The sequence below is a fragment of the Dendrobates tinctorius genome, unplaced genomic scaffold (assembly GCF_039654945.1).
Source record: "Dendrobates tinctorius isolate UK_male_01 unplaced genomic scaffold, ASM3965494v1 ptg000051l, whole genome shotgun sequence".
Classification (NCBI taxonomy): Eukaryota; Metazoa; Chordata; class Amphibia; order Anura; family Dendrobatidae; genus Dendrobates; species Dendrobates tinctorius.
The window spans coordinates 25,829,622-25,853,204 of record NW_027361719.1 but is presented as its reverse complement, the minus strand read 5'-3'; the positions used below and the strand labels follow the sequence as shown (position 1 = coordinate 25,853,204).

General features: G+C 44.0%; 1 protein-coding gene across 2 annotated transcripts in view; it reads right to left on the bottom strand.

The window, feature by feature from the left end:
• Positions 1–340: 340 nt before the first annotated feature.
• The window catches only part of LOC141091342 (retinol dehydrogenase 7-like), a 56,424-nt gene continuing 33,181 nt past the window's right edge, over positions 341–23,583 (bottom strand). For both annotated transcript variants that reach the window (XM_073576876.1, XM_073576875.1), the window contains exons 2-5: positions 20,173–20,498; positions 12,509–12,767; positions 9,674–9,837; positions 341–640 (exon numbers count right to left, since the gene is read on the bottom strand). In XM_073576876.1, coding sequence (XP_073432977.1) covers positions 423–640; positions 9,674–9,837; positions 12,509–12,767; positions 20,173–20,488 — 957 coding nt within the window. In that variant the 5' untranslated portion in view covers positions 20,489–20,498 and the 3' untranslated portion in view covers positions 341–422. The remainder of the gene's footprint in view (positions 641–9,673; positions 9,838–12,508; positions 12,768–20,172; positions 20,499–23,583) is intronic.

Genomic DNA, 23,583 nt, shown 5'->3' with positions numbered 1-23,583 from the left:
TGTTTGATCGCGGTGTGCAAGGGGTTAACGTGTCGGGGGCGGTCCGTGACCGCCCCTGACACATTGTGTCGGGTGTCAGCTGTGATAATCAGCTGACACCCGGCCGCGATCAGCGGCGCTCACCACGTGGGCGCCGCTGATCGCGGTAGACGTACTATCCCGTCCACGGTCATACGGGCCCGGGTACCATGGACGGGATAGTACGTCGGATGTCAGGAAGGGGTTAAAGAGCCCACTGAGTTTCAGAGAGCGCTTGCTTACCCAAGCAAAACACAATTTAAAAAAATGCAACTAAGTTAAATTGCAGTGAAATAATAGGACATTTGTGTATAGGGACATATTTATTATATCATTTCCGGATACATTTATTATGTAATGTGCTTTTAGAACAGAACAATCACGTTTAATGAGCTGGCGGATATTTAGGCACTCTTTGCTGGCTTAGGAAATTGAGTATCTACAAGAAAATCAGTAATCATTGCAGGAAAGTAAGAAAGGGGGAGGTAAAAGAGCTTGGCATCCCATCCAGCAGAATAACGCATCTTGGGGTGGACAGCAGTCAGCGCATGCTCCATGCAGTCTGTGACTAGAGACAAATTGGTGTTGGACGTCGACATAGCCAGATCAACTTTGCTACAATCTGAACAGAGAAATAGAAAACAAGATGTGTTACAAATATTACATTCAGAGCAGACAGAAAACTTTATTCTAAGGCAAACTATTATCTAAAACCAATCTACATGTCATCTGTGCACTTTGCGACTAAGGTCAACATTATATTGCTTGGCTGCCCTGTCTCTGAATTTATCATTTACTTTGTGGTATCGTTCAGTTTTTTTATGCATTGTAAAAGCTCAGATGACAGATAAAGATAGTAGGCACAGCTCCCCCATTAATATGCTCGGCTGCGTACGCTAGTATATATTAATTGGGAGAAAGGATATATGTGCTGCTAGACATCCCCAGCAACAAAGGAGAAGACATGTTGAAAGCCAACAATGCCAAACCTTTTATAATTTTAGTGCCAAGAGCTCAAAGACAGACGAAACCTTTGGAAAAGGTTTCCCTGCTTTATCTTGAAGGTGTTTAATTGATTGTCCCATTAAAATGGGCTTCTCAGAAACTGATGATGAACTGTCATTTCATCAGCCTGTTCCATCAAGAACATCAAGAACAAAGAGAAAATTTATTGACACGCTAATTAAATTACAATCCATATTTGTAAAAAATCTTGGCTGCAGCAATCAGGAAAATGCTGTGGAAATACAAGCGCGTCTCAATAAATTTGAATATCATCAAAAAGTTAATTTATTTCACTTCTTCAATACAAAAAAGTGAAAGTCATATATTAGATAGAGTCATTACAAACAGAGTGATATATTTCAAGTGTTTATTTCTGTTAATGTTGATGATTATGGCCAATGAAAACCCAAAAGTCATTATCTCAGTAAATTAGAATACCTTATAACATCAGCTTGAAAAATTATTCTAAATTCCAAAATGTTGACCTAATGGCATGTATGTTCAGTAAGAGCGCTCAATACTTGGTTGAGGCTCTTTTTGCATCAATTACTGCATCAATGCGGCGTGGCATGGAGGCGATGATCCTGTGGCACTGCTGAGGTGTTATGGAAGCCCAGGTTGCTTTGGTAGCAGCCTTCAGCTCATCTGCATTGTTGGGTCTGGTGTCTCTCATCTTCCTCTTGAGTCTCTATGGGGTTAAGGTCAGGCGAGTTTGCAGATTTTAGAACAGACCCATGGGGACCCAACCAACATGAGAGAGTTAAGAATCCGGTTGTTCAGTCGGATGCAGGGGTAGGGGGAGACCATCACCCAGTATATGAATGTCCTCCAAGAGTTACACACGCCCATCAAAAGAAAAGACGGCGTAGGGGTAGGACCTGTTGACATTACACTACGCGACCTGTTGGTGACTGGACTGCGGGACCCATTAATAAAGCAGGCATTACGGGAGCAGATTAGAATGAATCCACGTATAGAATTTTCCGAGGTGGGAAGTCAAGCACACGCTCGAGAACAGGAGCAGGGAATGGTGGTCCTTGTGGGGAAGGTCCGGAGTGTGGAGGCTTCCCTGAACGCAGTTGCGGAGCCTCAATGGGTAGAGGAAATGAAGCAGGAGTTGAAGAACATCCAGGGTGAGTTGGCTGAAGTGAAAAGAAGGACTGAGTCTGGGACTGGACGGCCTAGTTTCAACCCTGGTCCCTGGGGACCCCGCCCCACCTGGGGCAAACAGACCTCGCAGACCCGGTACTATGAGTGTGGGGAGCCGGGCCACTTCGCCCGAGAGTGTCTGCGGCGTGGGAGATACCCATCCCAGCGGCCATTGAACTAGAGGGCTCCGGGCTGCTGTGACGCCGCTCGGAGCCAGAAACCACGATTAGGGGTGGTGGAAGTCCCGAAGATTTGGTCGCAAAGTGTCCGGTGGTATGGGCAGAAGTCGAGGGCTGTGCCGTCCGGTGCCTGGTGGATACGGGGTCACAAGTAACAACTATGCCTGTAACTTATTTCTAGCAGAATTTCCCTGAGGCAGCGAGACCCCAGTGGGGGCCCATGATCAGACTGGTAGCCGCCAACCAACTACCGGTCCCTGTTGCCGGGGTGAAGTGGGTACAGGTGACGCTGTGCGGTAAATTCCTCGGCCGCAGAGGAGTGGTTCTGACCCATGGAGAAACTGATAAACAGCACCCAGTCATTCTGGGCATGAACAAACTGCGAGAGTTCGGCAACCTACTCCTCAATGATCCCACGCATGAGACCTTGAAATAGTGGGGTTCCCGCACGGCCCAAGGACAGGTATTCCAGCAGTTGGTGCGTGAAGCACGAGTCCTCCAGGATTGCCAGGAGGGTGAGGCCCTGGGCAAAGTCATCGTGCCAGCGGCTCCCCTGCTTGTACTGCCCCCTGGACAGACAGTGGTGGCCATGCCCATCCGAGCCCTGATACCATTGGAAGGCATGGAGATGCAGGTGGAGCCATGCTACTCAGAGCGCTTACCCCCTGGCATACTGGTGGCTCGCTCCCTGACCACAGTGCAGAAGGGGACTGTCCTGGTGCGCTGCATCAACTTTGAAGACCAAGACATCACCCTGAAGCCCCAGACAGAATTGGCCAAGCTAGTAAGGCCTTTTGAAGAAGTACTACTGGCCCCTGCAGTTCAATTGAGAGTGCAATCCGAGGACCCCTGGGCAGTAACTATCTGTACTCTACAGGCTACCGAAATTTCAACTCAGAAAAAGGGTCGAATCATCCTGGAACAAATGCGAGCCGATCTCTCCGGACTAACTGCAGCCCAGCTCTCTTAGATAAAAACACAGCTCGGACAGTACCACGAGGTATTTGCTAGTCATGAGGAAGATTTTGGATGTACCACCGCCATCATCCATGGAATTCCCACGGCAGGAGCAGCCCCATTCGTGAACGATATCGACAGATTCCTCCACAACTCTACCAAGAGGTGAAAACTTTGCTGGCCCAAATGCTACGAAAGGGAGTGATTCAAGAAAGCCAAAGCCCCTGGGCGGCTCCTATTGTGTTGGTCTGCAAAAAGGATGGCACCTTACGATTCTGAGTGGACTATCGAAAGCTGAATGCTTGCACTATCAAAGACTCGTACCCACTACCCCGATTAGAAGAATCCTTGTCCACCTTGGGGAAGGCGACATACTTTTCTACTTTGGACCTGGCCAGTGGGCACTGGCAGGTAACCATGTCAGAAGAAGACAGGGAAAAGACGGCGTTCATACTTCCTATGGGGCTATTTGAGTTTAATCGAATGCCATTTGGACTGGCCAACGCCCCGGGGACCTTTCAGTGGTTGGTGGAGCGGTGTCTGGGAGATCTCAATTTTGAGGCCACGTTGATATACCTGGATAATATCATCATCTATGCTGCCACTTTTCAGGACCACCTGAAGTGGTTGGGGCAGGTACTCGGACCGCTGCAAAAGTACGGGTTGAAGGTAAAACCCCAAAAATGCCATCTATTTCACACCCAGATCGAATATCTGGTTCATGTCGTCTCAGCGGAGGGCGTAAGGCTGTCCCGGGAAAAGGTTGCTGTCATTCAGGGATGGCCTACCCCCGAGACGATAAGAGACGTGCGGGCCTTCCTGGGGTTGGCCGGATACTACCGTTGTTTCGTAAAGAATTTTGCATGCCGGGCTCGAGCCCTGTACGACCTGCTGAAGGGGGCTCCCGCTGGGGCAAATGGACGAAAAATCCAGTGGTGACAACCTCAAGAAGAGGCCTTCCAAGACCTTAAGGCTGCGCTCTCAGATGCTCCGGTGTTAGCTTATGTGGATTTCTCGCAACCGTTCATCATGCACACTGACGGGAGTCTTCACGGGCTGGGGGCTGTGTTGTCATAAGTTCAAGACGGCCGGGAGAGAGTGATCGTGTATGGAAGCCGCTCACTCCATGATTCCGAGCGCAAACCTGACAATTACAGCTCCTTTAAGCTCGAGCTCCTCGCAGTAGTGTGGGCCATGATGGAGCGGTTCACAGAGTACCTGGTGGGCTCCGAGGTAGTGGTGCGGACCGACAATAACCCGCTGGCCCATTTGGAAAATGCCAAACTGGGAGCTCTGGAACAAAGATGGGTGGCCCGGATGGCAAAATTCAACTATAAAATTATCTATAAAAGAGGGGCCGAGAATGTACACGCTGATGCTCTCTCCAGGATTCGACATACAACCCCAGGGAAAAGTCGAGACGACGAATTAGAAGGGGAAGAGATACCGTTCGCCCTCACTGCTGCCGTGCTTACAGCTGCCTCCCAGGAAGTACCTCTCATGGAGACCCTAAGGGGCATGCTGGAACAATCCCGTGATAAGTGGATCCAACAACAGCACTAAGACGAAGAAATTGGGCTTCTCCGGAAATGGGTAACCGCTGGCAAACTGCCCACTGACTCACAAAGACAGACTTTGACTCAGGACATGTCGCTGATGTTACGACAATGGGAGAGTCTGGTTATCCGAAAGGGACTATTGTATCGTAAAATGACTTCACGAACAACATCTATGACGAGTTGGCAGGTAGTTGCGCCCGGAGCCCAACTTAACGAACTGGCTCGAGAAGCCCACGAAAAAGAGGCTAATTTTGAAGCTCAAAAGACCTTGCAATGGTTACAACAGAAAATTTACCATCCACACTTGCATGCTGTTGTGGACGAGACTTGCCGGACCTGTCACCTATGCGAATTAGCTAAACCGCCCGCACAGCAAGCACCAGTACAAACAATCGTGACCTCAGCGCCCCTTGAGCTTCTGACGGTGGATTACCTGACCATTGGTCCCGCATTCCAGGGGTATGAACCCTGCCTCGTCATGGTAGACCATTTCACTAAGTTCGCTGTGGTCACCCCCACTCGAGACCAGACAGCGGAGTCGGCCGCCTCCGCAATTTGCAGAAACTTTATACAAGTTTATGGATGCCCTCAACATTCTGATCAAGGAGAATGTTTTTTGGGAAAAATAATGGAGGAACTACACCGTCTCTATGGTATTGACAAATTCCGGACCACGCTATACCACCCGCAGGGAAACGGGGCCTGCTAGCGATTTAATCTGACATTAATTCAAATGTTGCATACTCTGCAGAGTGTCAAGAAGGCCTGTTGGCCCGAATATGTCCCTGAACTAGTATGGGTCTATAACAATCGAGTACATCGAGTTACCTGCTATACCCCTTACTCCCTGTTGTTCGGACGCGAGGGCAAGGTGATCACGGAGGAAGAGTTGGACCCAGAGGAACCTCAGCCGAGGACTGGGGTATCATCATGGGTTCGAAATCACCGGCACAGGCTGCAAACTCTTCATCGAATCGTACATACCAAATTTCAAGACTTAGAACACCCAGGAAAGAGTTCATCTCTACGTCCTGACCTCCAAAGTGGAGACCGATTACTCGTACTAGACCAACGTCCCCAGAACAAATTAGAGCCACGCTGGGAAGAGGGTCCCTATCGGGTCCTACGCCGTATAAACCCCGAAGGACCTGTGTACGAAATACGACCTGAGAAAGATGAAACGCTGCCTACCCGCATGGTGCATCGGATTATGCTACGCCCCTGTATTTCCTCCAACCCAAAGCAACCTGAACCTGCTCCTCAGGTCTCTGAACCATTGCCCGTGTTCTGGGACTCGGACGACAAAGAAGACTTCCCCATAATAACCAGGGGCTCTCTACTCAATGACAAACCAACTGACACAATTAGCCCTCCCGAACCAGCTAGCCCACCACCGGCCACCACCCCAGAAGACACCACCCTCGGAGAACTAAGACGCTCCGAGCGGTCAACAGCCGGCAAACCCTATGAACGATACAAACAGGACCAGTTCATATGGCAACGAAAACTGACACCTCCGCAGACCACCCCAAGTATACTGAGGCCCTCGCCCGAGGACTGGCGAGCTTACAGGATGGGAGAGTGTAGGGAGGAGGACCCCCACAGAGTGTCCAGGCCAGAACCAAGGGGACAGCCATCTGAGTTCCTAAGGAAACAGTACCTGGGGAACAGAGGAGGGTAGTGAACTGTTGAGTGTGACAGGACAGCAAGGGGAGGGGCGAGTAGAAAAGGGACAGGGAGCGCGCAGAGGAGTCAGTTGGTGATACGTCAGACACGGAGCAGGAGACGGAGGGGGCGTGAGAGAACGGGAAGGACACTGACAGTTGAGAGAAGAGACCAGCAGCAGAGGGTAGATACGCAGTGGCCCTCAGGAAAGAGGCGCCGAGCTTACCGACAGGGGACTGCCTCTTCACCCCAATCCCGGGTTACGATCTGCCCCCGGTCATCCTCGGCCGTTACTGCTGAGCTCGAGCCCTCCACGGCCTGTCTGCTCCCTCTCCTGGCTGCTGCCATCCCCCTTCAGCTCGCGGTTGCGGCCTGCTCGCTGCTAACAGCGGACACTGCCGTTTCACTTCAGCCCGTGGTTGCGGCCTGTCTATCACCGCTCACAGCCACCTTCACCCCGCTGCAGTCAGCAGTTGGGGCCTGTTCCTCATCAACAGAGACACTCTGCACACAGCCTCAGGTTGTGCGCGTGGCCAGTAAGCCGCCAGTCTTGAGCACTGCGACACAACCCTGCTTGGGGACAGGAGTCCCATTGAACTCGCTAACAAGCGTAACCCCGCTGTTACAACAGGGGGTTACTTCATCTCAGGACTCCATCAGGGCCTGTTGTGCCCCAACTCCTCCTGGGCGCTGGAACGCCCGAAGACTACTCCAAATCTTCAGCAGCTGGGCCCAGCAGCTGCAACGCCAAGGCAGCCTCATCAAAGACGCCACAGCAGCCTCATCAAAGACGTCAAAGCAGCTTCATCCGCAACGCAGCACCAACAGAGACGCTGAGGGACGTCAGGACGGATAATTGACATTATAGAGTATAAGGACCCATAGATGGCCATACCGTGGCCCCATAGTAACCGGCCTCGGCCGGGTTAGTCGTGGTCTTTTCAAATAGTGTTTGGTTGTTCTGTGTCCCTGCGAGGACAACTGTTGTTACCCCTTTTTGGTTGCTTAGTATAGCCCTAGCGGCTTCAAATGATAAAAGTTTGCTTTTCAAAGTTCAACAAGTCTCGCGTCTCGTCACTGCATCCTGTGAACCTGCTGTTACCTATACCTACAGACGCACTCTAAAATATCCTGGTAGACGGCTGCGCTGACTTTGGTCTTGATAAAACACAGTGGACCTACACCAGCAGATGACATGGCACCCCAAACCATCACTGGTTGTGGAAACTTAACACTAGACCTCAAGCAGCTTGGATTGTGGCCTCTTCACTCTTCCTCCAGACTCTGGGACCTTGATTTCCAAATGAAATGAAAAATTTACTTTCATTTGAAAACAACACCTTGGACCACTGAACAACAGTCCAGTTCTTTTTCTCCTTGGCCCAGGTAAGACGCTTCTGGCATTGTCTATTGGTCATGAGTGGCTTGACACAAGGAATGGGACAATTGTAGCCCATGTCCTGGATACGTCTGTGGGTGGTGGCTCTTGAAGCAATGACTCCAGCAGCAGTCCACTCTGTTATGAGAGGGTCACCGAGGAGGAAAACAAGACCAAGCTAAGTTACAGAAAACCAGAGAGGTTGGTAACTACGTGGATTGCAGACCCCTGATCCTAAGAATACAACTAACAGCAGCCATGGAGCATACCTACGATGATTCTAGATGCCTTGTCACAGCCGAAGGACTAAATAAGCCTAAAGCAAGAAAAGGGGAAATCTAAACCTGCCCCAGAGCAGACCCCAAAGGAATAGACAGCCCCCACACATGTATTGACGGTGAGACAAGATGAAAACACGAACACAGGTAGGAAAATAGGCTGAGCAAATAATGAGGCCCACACTAGCTAGAAAGGACAGGAAAGGAAAGATACTGTCTGCAATCACGCCAAAAAACCCTGTAAAAATGTCCAACACTTTTGATAGCAAAAATACCCTGAAGTCACTAGACTTCTCCCACTATATCAGCACTCTGGCATATTCTGAGAACAGAGCAAAAAGAGGCCAATCTAATATGGGACAAAAAGCTAACTGGCACATACAGTAACATAAGACTGGAAATTCAGCACAGCCCCAGCCGGGGCTGGCTGACCACACAAAAAACTGAATAGACCAGACCAAGACAAATGTGAACATTAGCAGAGAACACTTAGCTTGAGAAGACAGGAACTGAGCTGGAAACTAAGACCTCAGGAGCCAGAAAAAAATCACCAGCATGGGAATAGGGAGTCGGCTGTCTTAAATCCAGTCTGAGACTCCAGATGTCCACTCCTCTTCCTCATTGTCAGGTGGCAGGTCTCTGTTAATTAGATCAGCTTCACTACCTCCTGCCACCACTAGAGGGAGCCCGGAAAGAGAACTCACAACTCCTCTGTCAGCGCAACCAGCTCCCTCACCAGAAACCAGAGGCAGACCAGAAAATGAGTTCACAACACCACTCCTTGTGAATCTCCACCAAACTTTTGTGTGGCCTTTTCTTAACAATCCTTTCAAGGCTGCGGTTATCCCGGTTTCTTGTACACCTTTTTCTACCACACTTTTTCCTTCCACTCAACTTTCCATTAATATGCTTGGATACAGCACTCTGTGAACAGCCACCTTCTTTAGCAATGACCTTTTGTGACTTACCCTCTTTATGGAGAATGTCAATGACTGCCTTCTTGTAATCTGTCAAGTCAGCAGTCTTCTGCATGATTGTGGAACCTACTGAAACAGACTAAGGGACTTTTTTAAAACTCTTAGGAAGCCTTTGCAGGTGTTTTTTTGTTAATTATTCTAATTTACTGAGACAATGACTTTTGGGTTTTCATTGGCTGAAAGCCATAATCATCAACATTAAAAGAAATAAACACTTAAAATAGATCATTGTTTGTAATGACTCTAGATAATATTTAAGTTTCACATTTTGTATTGAAGAACTGAGATAAACTAACTTTTTGATGATATTCTAATTTTGTGAGAAGCACTTGTACATAAAGGAATGATAACCATGTTGACATTCTGACTGAGTGACTAAACTTTTTTCCTCTCTCCAAATCTGATCAAAATAATCGGTCCATTTTTCTCATATGTGAGAAAAACTGATATCTGAATGAGCCCCAAAAGATGATTAAAAATCTCTAAGTTCTCAGGACAATATACCCACATCTTTCATAGTATTGCTGCCCATAGCTCCTACGGATTTCTTCTGGTGCTTGGGTCCAGGCTTTTTGGGCGCTCTCCTTCATCAGTTTAGCATCTGTTACTTGCGTTGAAAAGAATCCAGGTTCTATAATACAGACCTTCACACCAAATGGATTCATCTCGCGGCTAGAAGATATAAATTCAGTCAGAAAGGATTCATGCACAATGGAATATTTTTCCATTATTAAGGTTCTTTTTTTTTTTTTCAAAAAGGCTGTCATAGAGATGCAAAAGGCATGAAAGAATTTATGTGTCATCCATCTGAAAGTGAATTAATTTTTTTATTGCCATCCATATGATGCATTCGTTCTGGTTGAGAATTTCTCCAACATACATCCCCTATGTTACCAACCTGAACATGCATTCTTATATATGACAAATACATAAGCATATGTTACAGTTTTTCTACTGGTTTAGGGCTCATGCAGGCATCCATGCAAATCAGTTCGAGCATGGACCAGTAATGCATGGACTGGCCAGGGTGAACATAACAGTCTCATAGAAATATATGAAGCTGTCACGCTTGAGTCAAAGCAACAGCCAGTCCATACATTTCGATATGAGGTTGGCCGATTTGCACAAAAGTCTGCTTGAGCCCTCAGTCCTGCATTTATCATTTCAGATAAACTGATCAGCCAGTAGGTTAAAACCACTGACAGGGGAAGTGAATAACATTGATTACAATGGCACCAATCAATTGATGGGATACATTAGGCAGGAAGTTTTAAAGATAATTTGCTATCTTACATAATCTGTCAGGTCCCTTGTGCCCCCAGAACCACCAGCTGTTGTGATTGCATGTATAAATACCCCGCCTAACAGTCCCTGCATCACATTACAAAAAAAAAAAAAAAGTATTTCTAAAGTCCGTTTATGACATGTAAATGAGGGTTTTGACTAGTCGATGGGCCGTTAGTGTTCCCAGAATAGTTGGCCCACTTTACTTAGATGTTATAACACCCCTGTGGTCATGATAACATAACTTACAAGTGCCGGCGTCACCGCTAGTGCTACACTGACCTCCGCATAGCCTCACTGCATTCATCCTCTGAAGCAAAGTGTACGAGTCCCGACTTCAGAGAGGCGCACTGCACATGATCAGAAGTTTTCTGCACACCCTATCATGTGCAGTGCACCTCTCTGAAGCCGGGACGCATACACTCTGCTTCAGAGGATGAATGCAGTGAGGGGAAGAATGCACGAGAAAGTATTGCACTCGAGATGACACTGGCACTTGTAATTTATGTTATCACACCCACAGGGGCATGAAAACATAAAAATGGTCTGACTAGTCTTGGTACACTAACGCCCCATCGACTAGTCAAAGATCTCACTTATATATCATAAACAGATTTTATGATATACTTTTTCTAAAGATATTTTTATTAATGTAATGTAATAATGGGACTGTTAGGCAGGGTGTTTACATATGCAGACACAACTGGTGGTTCTGGGGACATGTAGGACCTGGCAGGTTCCCTTTAATAACAACATAAGTGGGAAAGTGTAAGGATCTGCTAGACTTTGAAAAGGGCTAAGTTGTGATAGCTAGAAGACTGAATAAGAGCATTTCCAAAGTGGTTGTTCTCAGTATACAGTGACTAGTACACCAGAAATAGTCCAAGGAAGGAAAACCAATAACATTACAGCACAGTCATGAATGACCAAAACTTCTTCATGCTCAAGTAGAGTCAACATCGGTCAAAACTCTATAAATAACTAATGCTGGGTATGGAAAAAAGATATCTTAACTAGAGATGGGCGAACTCGAACACTAAAGTTTGGCGTGTGTACCGAACACCTACTGTTCACCAGGAAATCCGTGTTACTGTTCGGATTTGGCCCCTTGAGCACAGATGTTTGTTGCGCTGTTGTGTGCATCACAATGCGTCAAACACTGATCGGCGCTAGAATCATTACTGCCGGTCAGACAGGTGCGGTTCCCACACTGTCAAATGACAGCGTGAGCCCACAGCTGTGATCGGAGGTATAAAGTTTACCTACGGTCACTGGCATCGGCTGATGGAACTACTGCTCCCATCAGCCTATGCCTGCTGCCGCTAATAACAGAAAGTGCAGGTAGTGGTTGATGGGAGTATTCATCAGTCAGCGCCTGCGCTCTAAATAAATAATTTTTAAAAAAGTGGCATGGGTTCCCCTGTATTTTTGATAAATAGTAGGAGTGCCCACTCTCTGCCAAACTCCTTACATGCTGCAGTTGCTATTGACCATGAAATCCAAGGTCACGTCCACACGTTGCGTATTTGGTGAGTTTCTTACCACTATATTTGTAAGCCAAAACCAGGAGAGGAACAGTCAGAGGAAAGGTATAATAGAAACAAGTCACCACTTCTGTATTTATCACCCACTCCTGGTTTTGGCTTACAAATACTGATGTAAAATATTCACCAAATATTCAAAGTGTGCTCATTGCCTGTAGGGTCAACCAAACTCACTTCCTGTGACTAGGTATGTACTTTTGGAAGAAGGATTGGGCCATTTAAATATATATGGGTGATCCCTCTGTTTTATGGAGAGATAAACTGCTGCCAGATCTGTTTGGCAGGTGCTTTTTCCTTTCTCCCCACTGAAAACATATGAATGAATTGCCGAGAGCTAATGTGTATTTAGAAGTTGGAAGAGATAGCTGTTCGGGTGACAGTTAACACATGAATCAAAGAAAAGTCTTCACCCAAAAAATGGCTTAGCTGGCTTCCTTTAAAATCTGTCCTAGTTTGAAAATAAGATTGTGATTACACAAAAGCAATATAATAAAGAACAATAAAGCATCTCTCACCGAAGACTATCGGAGAATGATTCCACGCCATATTTTGACATGCAGTATGCCCCTCCGCAGATGGTAAATCTACCGGCGATGCTTGCAACATTCACAACACGTCCACGAGCTCTTCGAATTAAAGGCAGCATCTTAAGAGTGACATCCACAACACCCAACAGATTTACATTCAGGATTTTAGAAAAATCTTCTTTAGTTAGCCATTCATTTGGGGCAGTTGGCACAGAAATTCCGGCATTGTTTATCACACCCCATAGACCTAGGAAGGGAAACAATATAATGGATAGCTGAAAACCTCACATATTGGGGCATACTTATGAAAAGTGACAACGTTTGCGCTGTTTAAATCTTAAAGCACTACTCCAAAAAAATTTTTTCAGCACATAGGTGGCGCTTTAAATGTAAGCCCCCTGCTCCCCTTCCGACAACTTCACCTTTTACCGATGCCGCTATGCTCAAGCGGCATCATCTTATGCCTGTAACTTCTGGTTGGCCAGAAGTCAGAAGTTACGTAACAAGAGCTCAATGCAAGTCTATGAGACCCAGAACGAGGCTCTCTTAGAGATATATTGAAAAGTGACCTTCGTCGCACTCCATGTAACCTGTTATGAATGGGTCACCGAGGAGGAGAGCGCAATAGGCTATGCCACCAGAATACCAGAGAGGTTGGTCGCTTAGCGGATTGCAGACCCTTGATCTTAACAACACAACTAGCAGTAGCCTTTGAGCGTTCCTACGTTGCCCTAGACGCTTCGTCACAGCTGGAGGACTAACTAAGCCTAAAGACAGAAAGGTGAAATCTAAACTGCCCCAGAGCAGATCCCCAAAGGAATAGACAGCCCCCAAACATATATTGTCGGTGAGACAAGATGAAGCACAAACACAGACAGAAAATAATCTGAGCAAATGATGGGGCCCACACTGACTAGATAGGACAGGACAGAAAAGGCACTGTCTGCAATCACGCAAAAACCCTAACAATTCCAAAACGACTGATGTACAAAAATACTGAGGTTTGCACAAACCTCGCCCCCACTATATCAGCACTCAGGTGTGAACTGGCGGCTAGAAACAGGCTAATACAGCAGGGGACTGAGCAAACAAACACAAGATACAAAAATACAGGGCAGGAGCCAGCAGCCCCAGGGGGAGTAAGCTGACCCCTGACAGCAAGGCAAAATCAGATGCAAAGGGTTTAGCAAATGACACTTAGCTGAAAAATGCAGGATCAGGTAGGAGACAGAAATCCTCAATAAGCAAAGAAAGGAGTATCACCGGCAGCCACTGAGAGAAGTCTGCTCGCTTATGTAGTCCCAGTCACTACCCCCACTCCTCCAATTATCCTCTGCAGCTGTTGGGTTAACATCATGTTGACCAGCTCCACTACCAGCAGTATCCACCAGAGGGAGCCTTGCCTCAAAAGTCAGATTAAGAGGGTTCACAACAGTAACCCTGGAGCTGCCGGCAGGTCACTTTTCGCCGGAGACCGACTGGAGTGACGCTGGAAAAGGATGAAGGTAATGGTAGGTGAGTATGAGACAGGAGGCAGGGGAATTACATATAAAGCACCACTCCAGCTGTGCAATAAAATAAAACGCCAGAGTGGTGATTTAAGCACGTTAAACACATTAGATGGAGGTCGGTCAAATGAATGTTCAGTTAGTCAATTGGCCGGCCACCATATAGGCTGGCTATCTAATATAAAGGAGCACTCCATTTGGCCTAGCCTTCTAAGGCTTAAGGCTCGTAGTCTTAGTTTTTGACATATTTATGATTCTGGTACTTGCACATTCATAACATTTTGTCCAAAAGTAAGAAATGGTGGATATAAACCAAAAGTTATTTCTTTTGTTAACTCCTTCCAGATATGGCGATTTTCATTTTTTTTATCAGTTTTTTTTTTTCCTCCAATTCTTCAAAGGCCCATAACTTTTTTATTTTTCCATTCAAAAGGCCATATGAGTGCTTGTTTTTTGTGGGATGAGTCATAGTTCTGAATGACACCAATCATTTTACCATTTAATATACCGGATAGTGGGGAAAAAAACTCCAAACATGTTAAAATTAGTCAGAAAACACAATTCTGCAATAATTTTTGGATTTCATTTTTACGACCTTCACTGTAGTAAGAATGATCTGCAAACACGAGACTTTGGGTCACTACCATTTCGGCTATATATATTTAATTACTTTTCTCATTTATATAGTGCCTTTAATTCCACAGCGCTTTACAGACATTATCTATCAAACCTGTACAGCTTTTTTATTTATTTAAGTGGTGAAAAAAAATGCAGAATTTCTTTACGAAAAATTATTACTTATGTTGCCATTTTCCATGATTCATAACATTTGCATTTTTACTTTGAATGAGTTTTGTGACATCTTGCTTTTTGAGTGGTGAGCTGACATGTTCAGTGATATCATTTTGGTGAAGATACGTTTCGATTGCTTATTATTGCATTTTTTTGCAATTCCGCGGCAACCAAAAAAATGTAATTTTGGCATTTCAATTTTTTCTCAATGACTTTTACAGCTCAAATCAATACATTTTACATTTTCACAGATTGGACTTTTACAGACTCAGTATGTTTATTTTCAATTTTAAAATTTTTATTTTTAATGTGATAAAAGGAAGTGATTTAACTTTTTGTATTATTTTTGTACTTTATTTTTTAGTTCTCTTAAGGGGATTTGATCCAGTACCATCACTTATGTTATACACTACAATACCAGAGTATTGCAGTATGTAGTGAAAATCACAGTCTGCTATGAAACTGAGCTATAGGCCAGGGTCACACTTGTGAGAAACTCGCACGAGTCTCGCGTCTCAATACCCGGCACTGCCGCCGGCACTTGGACCAGAAGCTCAGCTGCATAGAAATACATGCAGCCACACACTCCGGTCCCGAGTGCCGGTGGCAGTCCCGGGTATTGAGAGGCGAGACTCGTGCGAGTTTCTCACAAGTGTGACCCCGGCCATAGGCTGGAGTCACACTAGCGATTATAAAATCGGCCCGATTTTGATGCAGGAGAGTTGGACGAGTGTAATGCAAGTGTCATGTATTTTTCATGCGAGTACAATCCGATTTTTACACTTAGCATCCGATTTACATCCGAATGCAGTGTGATTGCTATCGGGCTGCAATGCAATTTTAACATGAGCTTTTACATAGAGAAATTCTCTAAGTCATTTACACATCATTTTCAAAGGAAATACTCTTCAAAAGATATATAGATAAACAGATAGTTTAAAAGCCGGCAAATCATCTGCCGTGTACAGTATAATTACAGAGTGACAAGTTAGAATAGAAGATAGAGATATCTACACATACTGTAGAATAGATGTATATATACAGCTCTGGCAAAAATTAAGAGACCACTGCATAGTTTTATAAAAATCAGCTTCTCTACATGTCTGACAGCCATTCCATTCCAGTGTCAGTTGAATTCCAATCAGAGTACACCTCATTCTACTTAATGTGCTACTGATTAGGCCTCTTTCACACTTCTGTTTTTGACAATCAGTCAAGATCCGCCAATTTTGAAAAAAAACGGATCCGCCATTTTTCTTTGCGTATCCGTTTTTTCCCCATTGACTTTCATTATTGGCGGATCCTGACTAATTGCCGTCCGTTGCATCCGTTTTTTTGAGGATCTGCCGCAATGTTAGTGTCCGTCAACATCCTCAAAGATTTCCAAATGGAGCTTGCAACGTTTTTTTTGGCGGCGGATCCTCCAGACACTAAATTAACCCGAAAATCTGTCTGGGTGCCGGACAAAAAAAACCTCTCTCTCTCTCTCTCTCCCTCTCTCTCTCTCTCCTTCCCAGCCAGCGGTTCCTTTAAATTTCCTCATTTTCAGGATCCGTCCAAAAACGGATCCTGTGCCATCCGTTCACATCAGTTAAGAACGGATCCGCTTGTCTGCCTTTTTGGCGGATTTTAACTGATGCAAATAACTGAAGTGTGAAAGAGGCCTTAGGTGATCACCTGAACCAAATCTTATTTAATGAAGGAAAATATAAAAAACCCTACTGTGCTGTTCACAATCCTCTTGCAATATGACAAGCTGGATGGCAAAACAAGTGCTAGTAATATCCCAAAAGTAATAGGAATGAAAAAATAACTTTTAACCATGCCAAAGGAGTTGAAAAGAAAAGTCTTAAGTGAGGAAAAGAAGGGCTCAATTCTGGCTTTACTAGCAGAGGGATACAGTGAGAGTCATGTTGCCTCCATCCTTAAAATTTCTAAGATGGCAGTCCATTACAACAAGGTCAAGCAGCAGACATGGGGGACAACAAAGCTACAGACCGGCATAGGGCGAAAATGACTCTCCACCGACCAGGATGACCGTCATCTTATTCGAACGTCACTTTGCCCAACACCTGGTTGTCTAATGGTTAGACAGAGACCTGGAGAGGTGTACAAGCCACAGTGTCTTTCACTCACTGTGAAATTTGGTGGAGGATCGGTGATGATCTGGGGATGCTTCAGCAAGGCTGGAATTGGTCAGGTTAATCTTTGTGAAGGACATATGAATCAAGCCGCATGCAAGGTTATCCTGGAAAACAGTTGATTCCTTCTGCTCAGGCAATGTTCCTCAACTCTGAGGCTGGTTTTTCCAGCAGGACAATGCTCCATGCCACACAGCTAGGTCAAAGTGTGGATGAAAGACCACCACATAAAATCCCTGTCATGGCCAGCACAATCTCCAGACCTGAACCCCACGGAAAACCTCTGGAATGTAATCAAGAGGAAGATGGATAGTCACAAGCCATCAATCAAAGAAGAACTGCTTAAATTTTTGTACCAGGAGTGGTATAAGGTCACCCAAAAGCAGTGTGAAAGACCGGTGGAAAGCATGCCAAGACGCATGAAGGCTGTGATTAAAAATCAAGGTTATTCCACAAAATATTGATTTCTGAACTCTTCCTAAGTTAAACATTAGTATTTTTTGTTTCTAAATGATTATGAACTTGTTTTCTTAGCATTATTTAAGGTCTGAAAGCGCTGCATTTTTTTGATATTTTGACCATTTCTCATTTTCTGAAAATAATTACAAAATTTAGTGCTTGGAAATTCAGAGACATATTGTCAGTAGTTTATAGAATAAAAGAGCAATTTACATTTTACTCAAAAATATACCTATAAAGAGAAAAATCAGACAAACTGAAAATTTTGCAGTGGTCTCTCAATTTTTTACAGAGCTGTATATATGTCAGTGACACACACATATATATGTATTTAAAAGGGCAGCACGGTGGCTCAGGGTTCGAATCCCACCAAGGACAACATCTGCAAAGTGTTTGTATGGTCTCCCCGTGTTTGCGTGGGTTTCCTCCCACACTCCAAAGACATACTGATAGGGAATTTAGATAGTGAGCCCCATTGGGGACAGTGATGAAAATGTGTGCAAACTGTAAAGCGCTGCGGAATATGTTAGCGCTATATAAAAATAAAGATTATTATTAAATTGCATAGATAGATAGAAGAAAAGCCAGTAATTCATCTGCCCTGTTCTGTAAAATCACTGCAGGAGCCGTCAGGATAGAAGAGATGGATTACATACAGTAAATACGTATAGAATAGGTAGATATATAGATGTCAGTGACAAATACAATTAGTACAGTGTGTGTGCAGCTTACTGTACATGTATTTAATTATTAAAAGATTATTTTTGGGGAAAAAATGGCGTGGGTTCCTGCACAAATATCGTAACCAGCAGAGGGAAAGCTGACAACAGGGGACAGATGTTATGATTGAGTCACCGTAGGAGGCAAAAGCAGAAATACAAGCTAAGTCCAGAAAACCAGAGAAGTTGGCAACTATCAGATTGCAGACCCCTGAACCTATCAACACAACTAGCAGTAGCCGTGGGGGGTTCCTACGATGCCCTAGACCCCTCGATCACAGCCGGAGAAATACATAGGCCTAAAGAAAGAAAGGGGAAATCTAAAACTGCCCCAGAGCAGACCCCAAAGCAATAGGCAGCCCCCAACATATAATGACGGTGAAGCAAGATGAAAATACTAACACAGACAGAAAGATAGACTGAGCAAAGACGGGGCCCCAAAACTATCTAGATAGGAAAGGAAGGCTGCTGTCTGCCATCTGCCAAAACCCTATCAAAGACAAAAGCCAACCAGCTGATATGAAAAAGGCCCTGAAGCAGCTAGGCTTCAAAAACTGAATCAGCACTCAGGTATTTTCAGAAGATAGAGCTAAATGAATTCAGCACACCCCAGCAGGGAATGGCAAAATCCAGAAAAACAAAGCAAAAACAAAATCAAAGCACAAAAGCAAAAGGCTGAGCAGCAAACTTAGCTTTGGAGGAGCAGGAATTCAGACTCCAAGGATCCCACAGAGAAATCACCCGCAGGGCAGAAGGGCGTCGGCAGCATTATATCCAGTCCGTAACTCCACTCAGCCAGTCACAATCATCAGCCTCAGGTGTTTGACAATCAGGCTCACTACCTTTCTTTACCAGAAGAGGGAGTTCCTCGGGCCTCAGTAATGAAGGGGAAAATGAACTCACAACAGACAGATGTTTATAGCCTGGGAAGGGGTTAATACCCAAGGAGCTTCCCAGGCAATTAGTATCAGCTCACAACTGTATACTTAGCTTTTAGCGGCTATTAAAATGGGGGACCCCCAAAAAATGATGTGGGGTCCTCCTATAATTAATAACCAGCAAAGGCTATGCAGACAGCTGCAGGCTGATATTTATAGCCTAGGAAGGGGCCATGGATACTGCCCCCTGGCTAAAAACAACAGCTCTCACATGATGGCCACTACCAATGCCGACATCGGAGAATTCTCACAATGAGCGTTATGAGGATTCAGAAGTCTGAAGTTACATAGACTTTAACCTCAACCCCATTTTCGATCAGTATGGTGGTAGTATCAATACTGTATATGCTGGTAATATTTGGTTATGGTTTGTTGGTATTTGTCTGTAATATCACAATGTTATTATTTTGATATTATAATTATTTAATCTTATATATCAATATTATTGGTGCTATTACAAATATTGGCTTTATAGTAAATCTTGATTTCCTCCAGGCATGGTAATATTAGTAATATATCCCATCTGGTGCTCGAGGGTGACGACAGCACGTTCCTGTGTGATTTCAAATGCCAGAGCTGAATTTCAGTCAAGGACCGTCCCCTGGAGGCAGCTGAAGACTGAACCACACAGCAATCAACTGCCAGGAAAGGTTCAGGTTCAGTTCATAACCCTGCATCAAAGACAGGAAGCCAACATTGGATGTAACAATGTTGGTAACGGATTAAAATCATAAAGGAACAAAATTTATTTTTATTTTTTTTAAGTCATATAATTCACGCATAATTGTGATTTTTGTTCAGTTTCACTTAAATAACTTTACTTAGTTGCTTTCCCAGTTTCCATGTCATGAAGCATTTTGCACCATAAAATAGGTGGACTTTCGTTCATAAATATGCCTCGTTGTAGCTTATGACATTGTTGTTTTTCATATTTTGTATTTCATATTTTTTATGCAATGTATTAGACTCAAATTGTCATCAGTTCAATACTGTAGAGCTTTTTGTTATTTCTAGAAATGCGTGCTTTTGAATGTTACTTTCAATGCCAAGTAAAGGATTTTGAAAAAAGACTTTAAAAAAATCTTACAATCTCACCTTTATCTCTTACAATAGAAGAAACCCATACAGCTGCAGCATTCACACTCTGACTGTCAGTAACATCAAGGATGACGGTCTTCAGCCTACTGGATGTCTCCTTCTTCAGATTTTCAGCTCCTTTCTGCGTAAGACAAGCTGCAAGTACATTCATGCCACGTTTGTCCAGCTGCTTGGCAGCCAAGTTTCCAAATCCAGAGTCACATCCTGTGATCAGCACATACTTATCTGTGAGATTCGGGAGAATCAAACGTCTTTGGTTCCACCTGAAGAGATAGATCAAGACCAAAGCCACGGGAAACAGAAGACACCACATGACACAGGTCCTAAAAAGAAAAAATCAAGGTCATTAATCAGTTGGGTATCATTCAATGACAGCAAAAACTTTTTTCTTATTAGAAATATAGGACCTCATTTATCAAAACTGTTTATAAACTGAGACATCTACAGTAAAATAGCACCCGAAACCCATGAGAAAGAGACATGGGAACGTAGCTGCCAAACCACCAAAAACAATTAAATAAAGGCTAGAACACAATACAGAATTTGGCAGTTAAAAGGTTGTGGTTTATATTTTTTTGGGGTACCAAAGAATATTATTAAGCACTTCATAAAAGCTCCATAAAATTCAATACCAATAAATAACATATTAAAACTTATTAAAGTCGAAATATTCACCCAGAATTAGCTGGACAACCACCCACAGATAAACACCGCAACAAACCCACATATTTACAAGAATTAAAAAGGCGGCATGAAGCTCCTCTTCACAATCCTGCAGTAAATTGCTCAGGTAGCCAGTGCTCAGGGGGTTAAATACATGCACTGAGCCCGCCAAGTTACCCCACAGCCAATGAGAATCTTACTAACAGGCAGACTTTTTACACACAACCCTGTAAAGAAACCTAACAGAATCACATTAAACCATTTAACCCCTTGAAGAGACAGTAAGAAGAGAGGAAGAAAAATGCTACTCAGAACAGAGGGATAGAAACCATGAGGAAAGATAGCAAGAATGAGAGGAAAAAATGGGGAGAAAGGTGGAGGGCAGCACAATCCCATGGGTCCCTTCTATAAGGCATCACAGGGGCTTATCGTTACGAAGTGTGAGGAATAGTGTTGAGCATTCCGATACTGCAAATATCGGGTATCGGCCAATATTCGCTGTATCGGAATTCCGATACCGAGTACTGATATTTTTACAATATCGGATACCGGAATTGGAAGTTCCTATAATGCAATGAGCCAGTTTTGTGGCTGTGATTGGCTGCTGAAATGATGTCATCATGGTGCGCGGTCTGTGCGCATCATGATGTGCGGTCTGTGCGGGCCTGCCGAGGCTCTGTGCGGGTCTGCCGGGGCTGGCTGCCGGGGGTCTGTGCGGGCTGCCGGGGGTCTGTACGGGCCTGCCGGGGGTCTGTGCAGGCATCGTCCGATGGGACTACAAGTCCCATCGGGCGATGCCTGCTACAATGACAGTGATTGACACATTAGCCAATGATGGGACAGTGGTAGACCCATCATCCGGCTAATGTGTTGAATGTAAAAAAAAAAAAAATACTACATACATACTACATATATACAACATTCATACAACATACATACATACTTCATATATACTACATTCATACAACATACATACATACTACATACAAACTACATGTATACTACATTCATAAAACATACATACATACATACTATATTCATACAACATACATACATACTACATACATACTACATATATACTACATTCATACAACATACATACATACATACATACTACATTCATACAACATACATACATGCTACATACATACTACATATATACTACATTCATACAACATACATACATATATACTACATTCATACAACATACATACATACTACATACATACTACATACATACTACATATATACTACATTCATACAACATACATACATACTACATATATACTACATTCATACACCATACATACTACATATATACTACATTCATACATACTACATACATACTACATATATACATACTACATACATACTTCATATATACTACATTCATACAACATACATACATACTACATACATACTTCATATATATTACATTCATACAACATACATACATACTACATACATACTTCATATATACTACATTCATACAACATACATACATACTACATACATACTACATATATACTACATACTACATTCATACAACATACATACATACTACATACATACTTCATATATACTACATTCATACAACATACATTCATACTACATTCATACAACATACATACAACATACATACAACATACATACAACATACATACAACATGCTACAGACATACAACATATATACTACATACAATACATTCATACAATACATACATATAGACATACAGTACATATAACAGAGTACATACTCACCATCACTTGTCACTTTGATCCCCGAAGCCAGTGTCATTCTCACTGTAAAAAATACTAAAATAACAAACAACCGATATACTCCCTGATCTGCAGAAATCCACACGTGTCTCACGACGATCTCCTGCACTGCATCACTGAGAGGTTACTAAAGTTCACTGGTCTCCCTTTATGGCAAAAGCTGCGTGGGAACTTTCTCACACAGCAATGCCAAAAGTGAGACTAGGGACTATTTTTTTACAGTGGCGGAGGAATACAGTGCGGTAGGATACCTGTTATGAATGGGTCACCGAGGAGGAACAACAAAAATCTAAGTCCCAGAAAACCAGAGAGGTTGGTCACTATGCAGATTGCAGATCCCTGATCTTATCCACACAACTAATATTATCAGTGGAGCATTCCTACGTTGTTCCTAGACGCTTCATCACCACTGGAGGACTACATAAACCTAAGAAAGAAAAGGGAAAACTAACTGCCCCAGAGCAGACCCCAAAGGAAAAGACAGCCCCCACACATGTATTGACGGTGAAGCAAGATGAAAACACATACACAGGCAGGAAAATAGGCTGAGCAAACGATGGGGCCAGACTAACTAGAAAGGACAGGAAAGGAAAGCCACTGTCTGCAATCTGCCAAAAAACCCTACCAAAAATAATGTCCAACACGTCTGATAGCAAAATTAACCCTGAAGTCACTAGACTTCTCCCACTATATCAGCACTCTGAAATATTCTGAAACAGAGCAAAAAGAGGCCAATCTAATAGGGGACAAAAAGGCAAATTGGTAAATACAGATAAATAGGAGTGGAAGTTCAGCATAGCCCCAGCAGGGGCAAGCTGACCACACAAGAAACTGAATTGACCATCAAGCACAAGTGTGAACATTAGCAAAAAACAAACTTAACTTTAAGAAGACTGGAAGAGAGCTGAAGTCCAAGACCTGAGAAGCAGACTGAATCACCAGCAGCAGGATAGGGCGTCGGCTGTC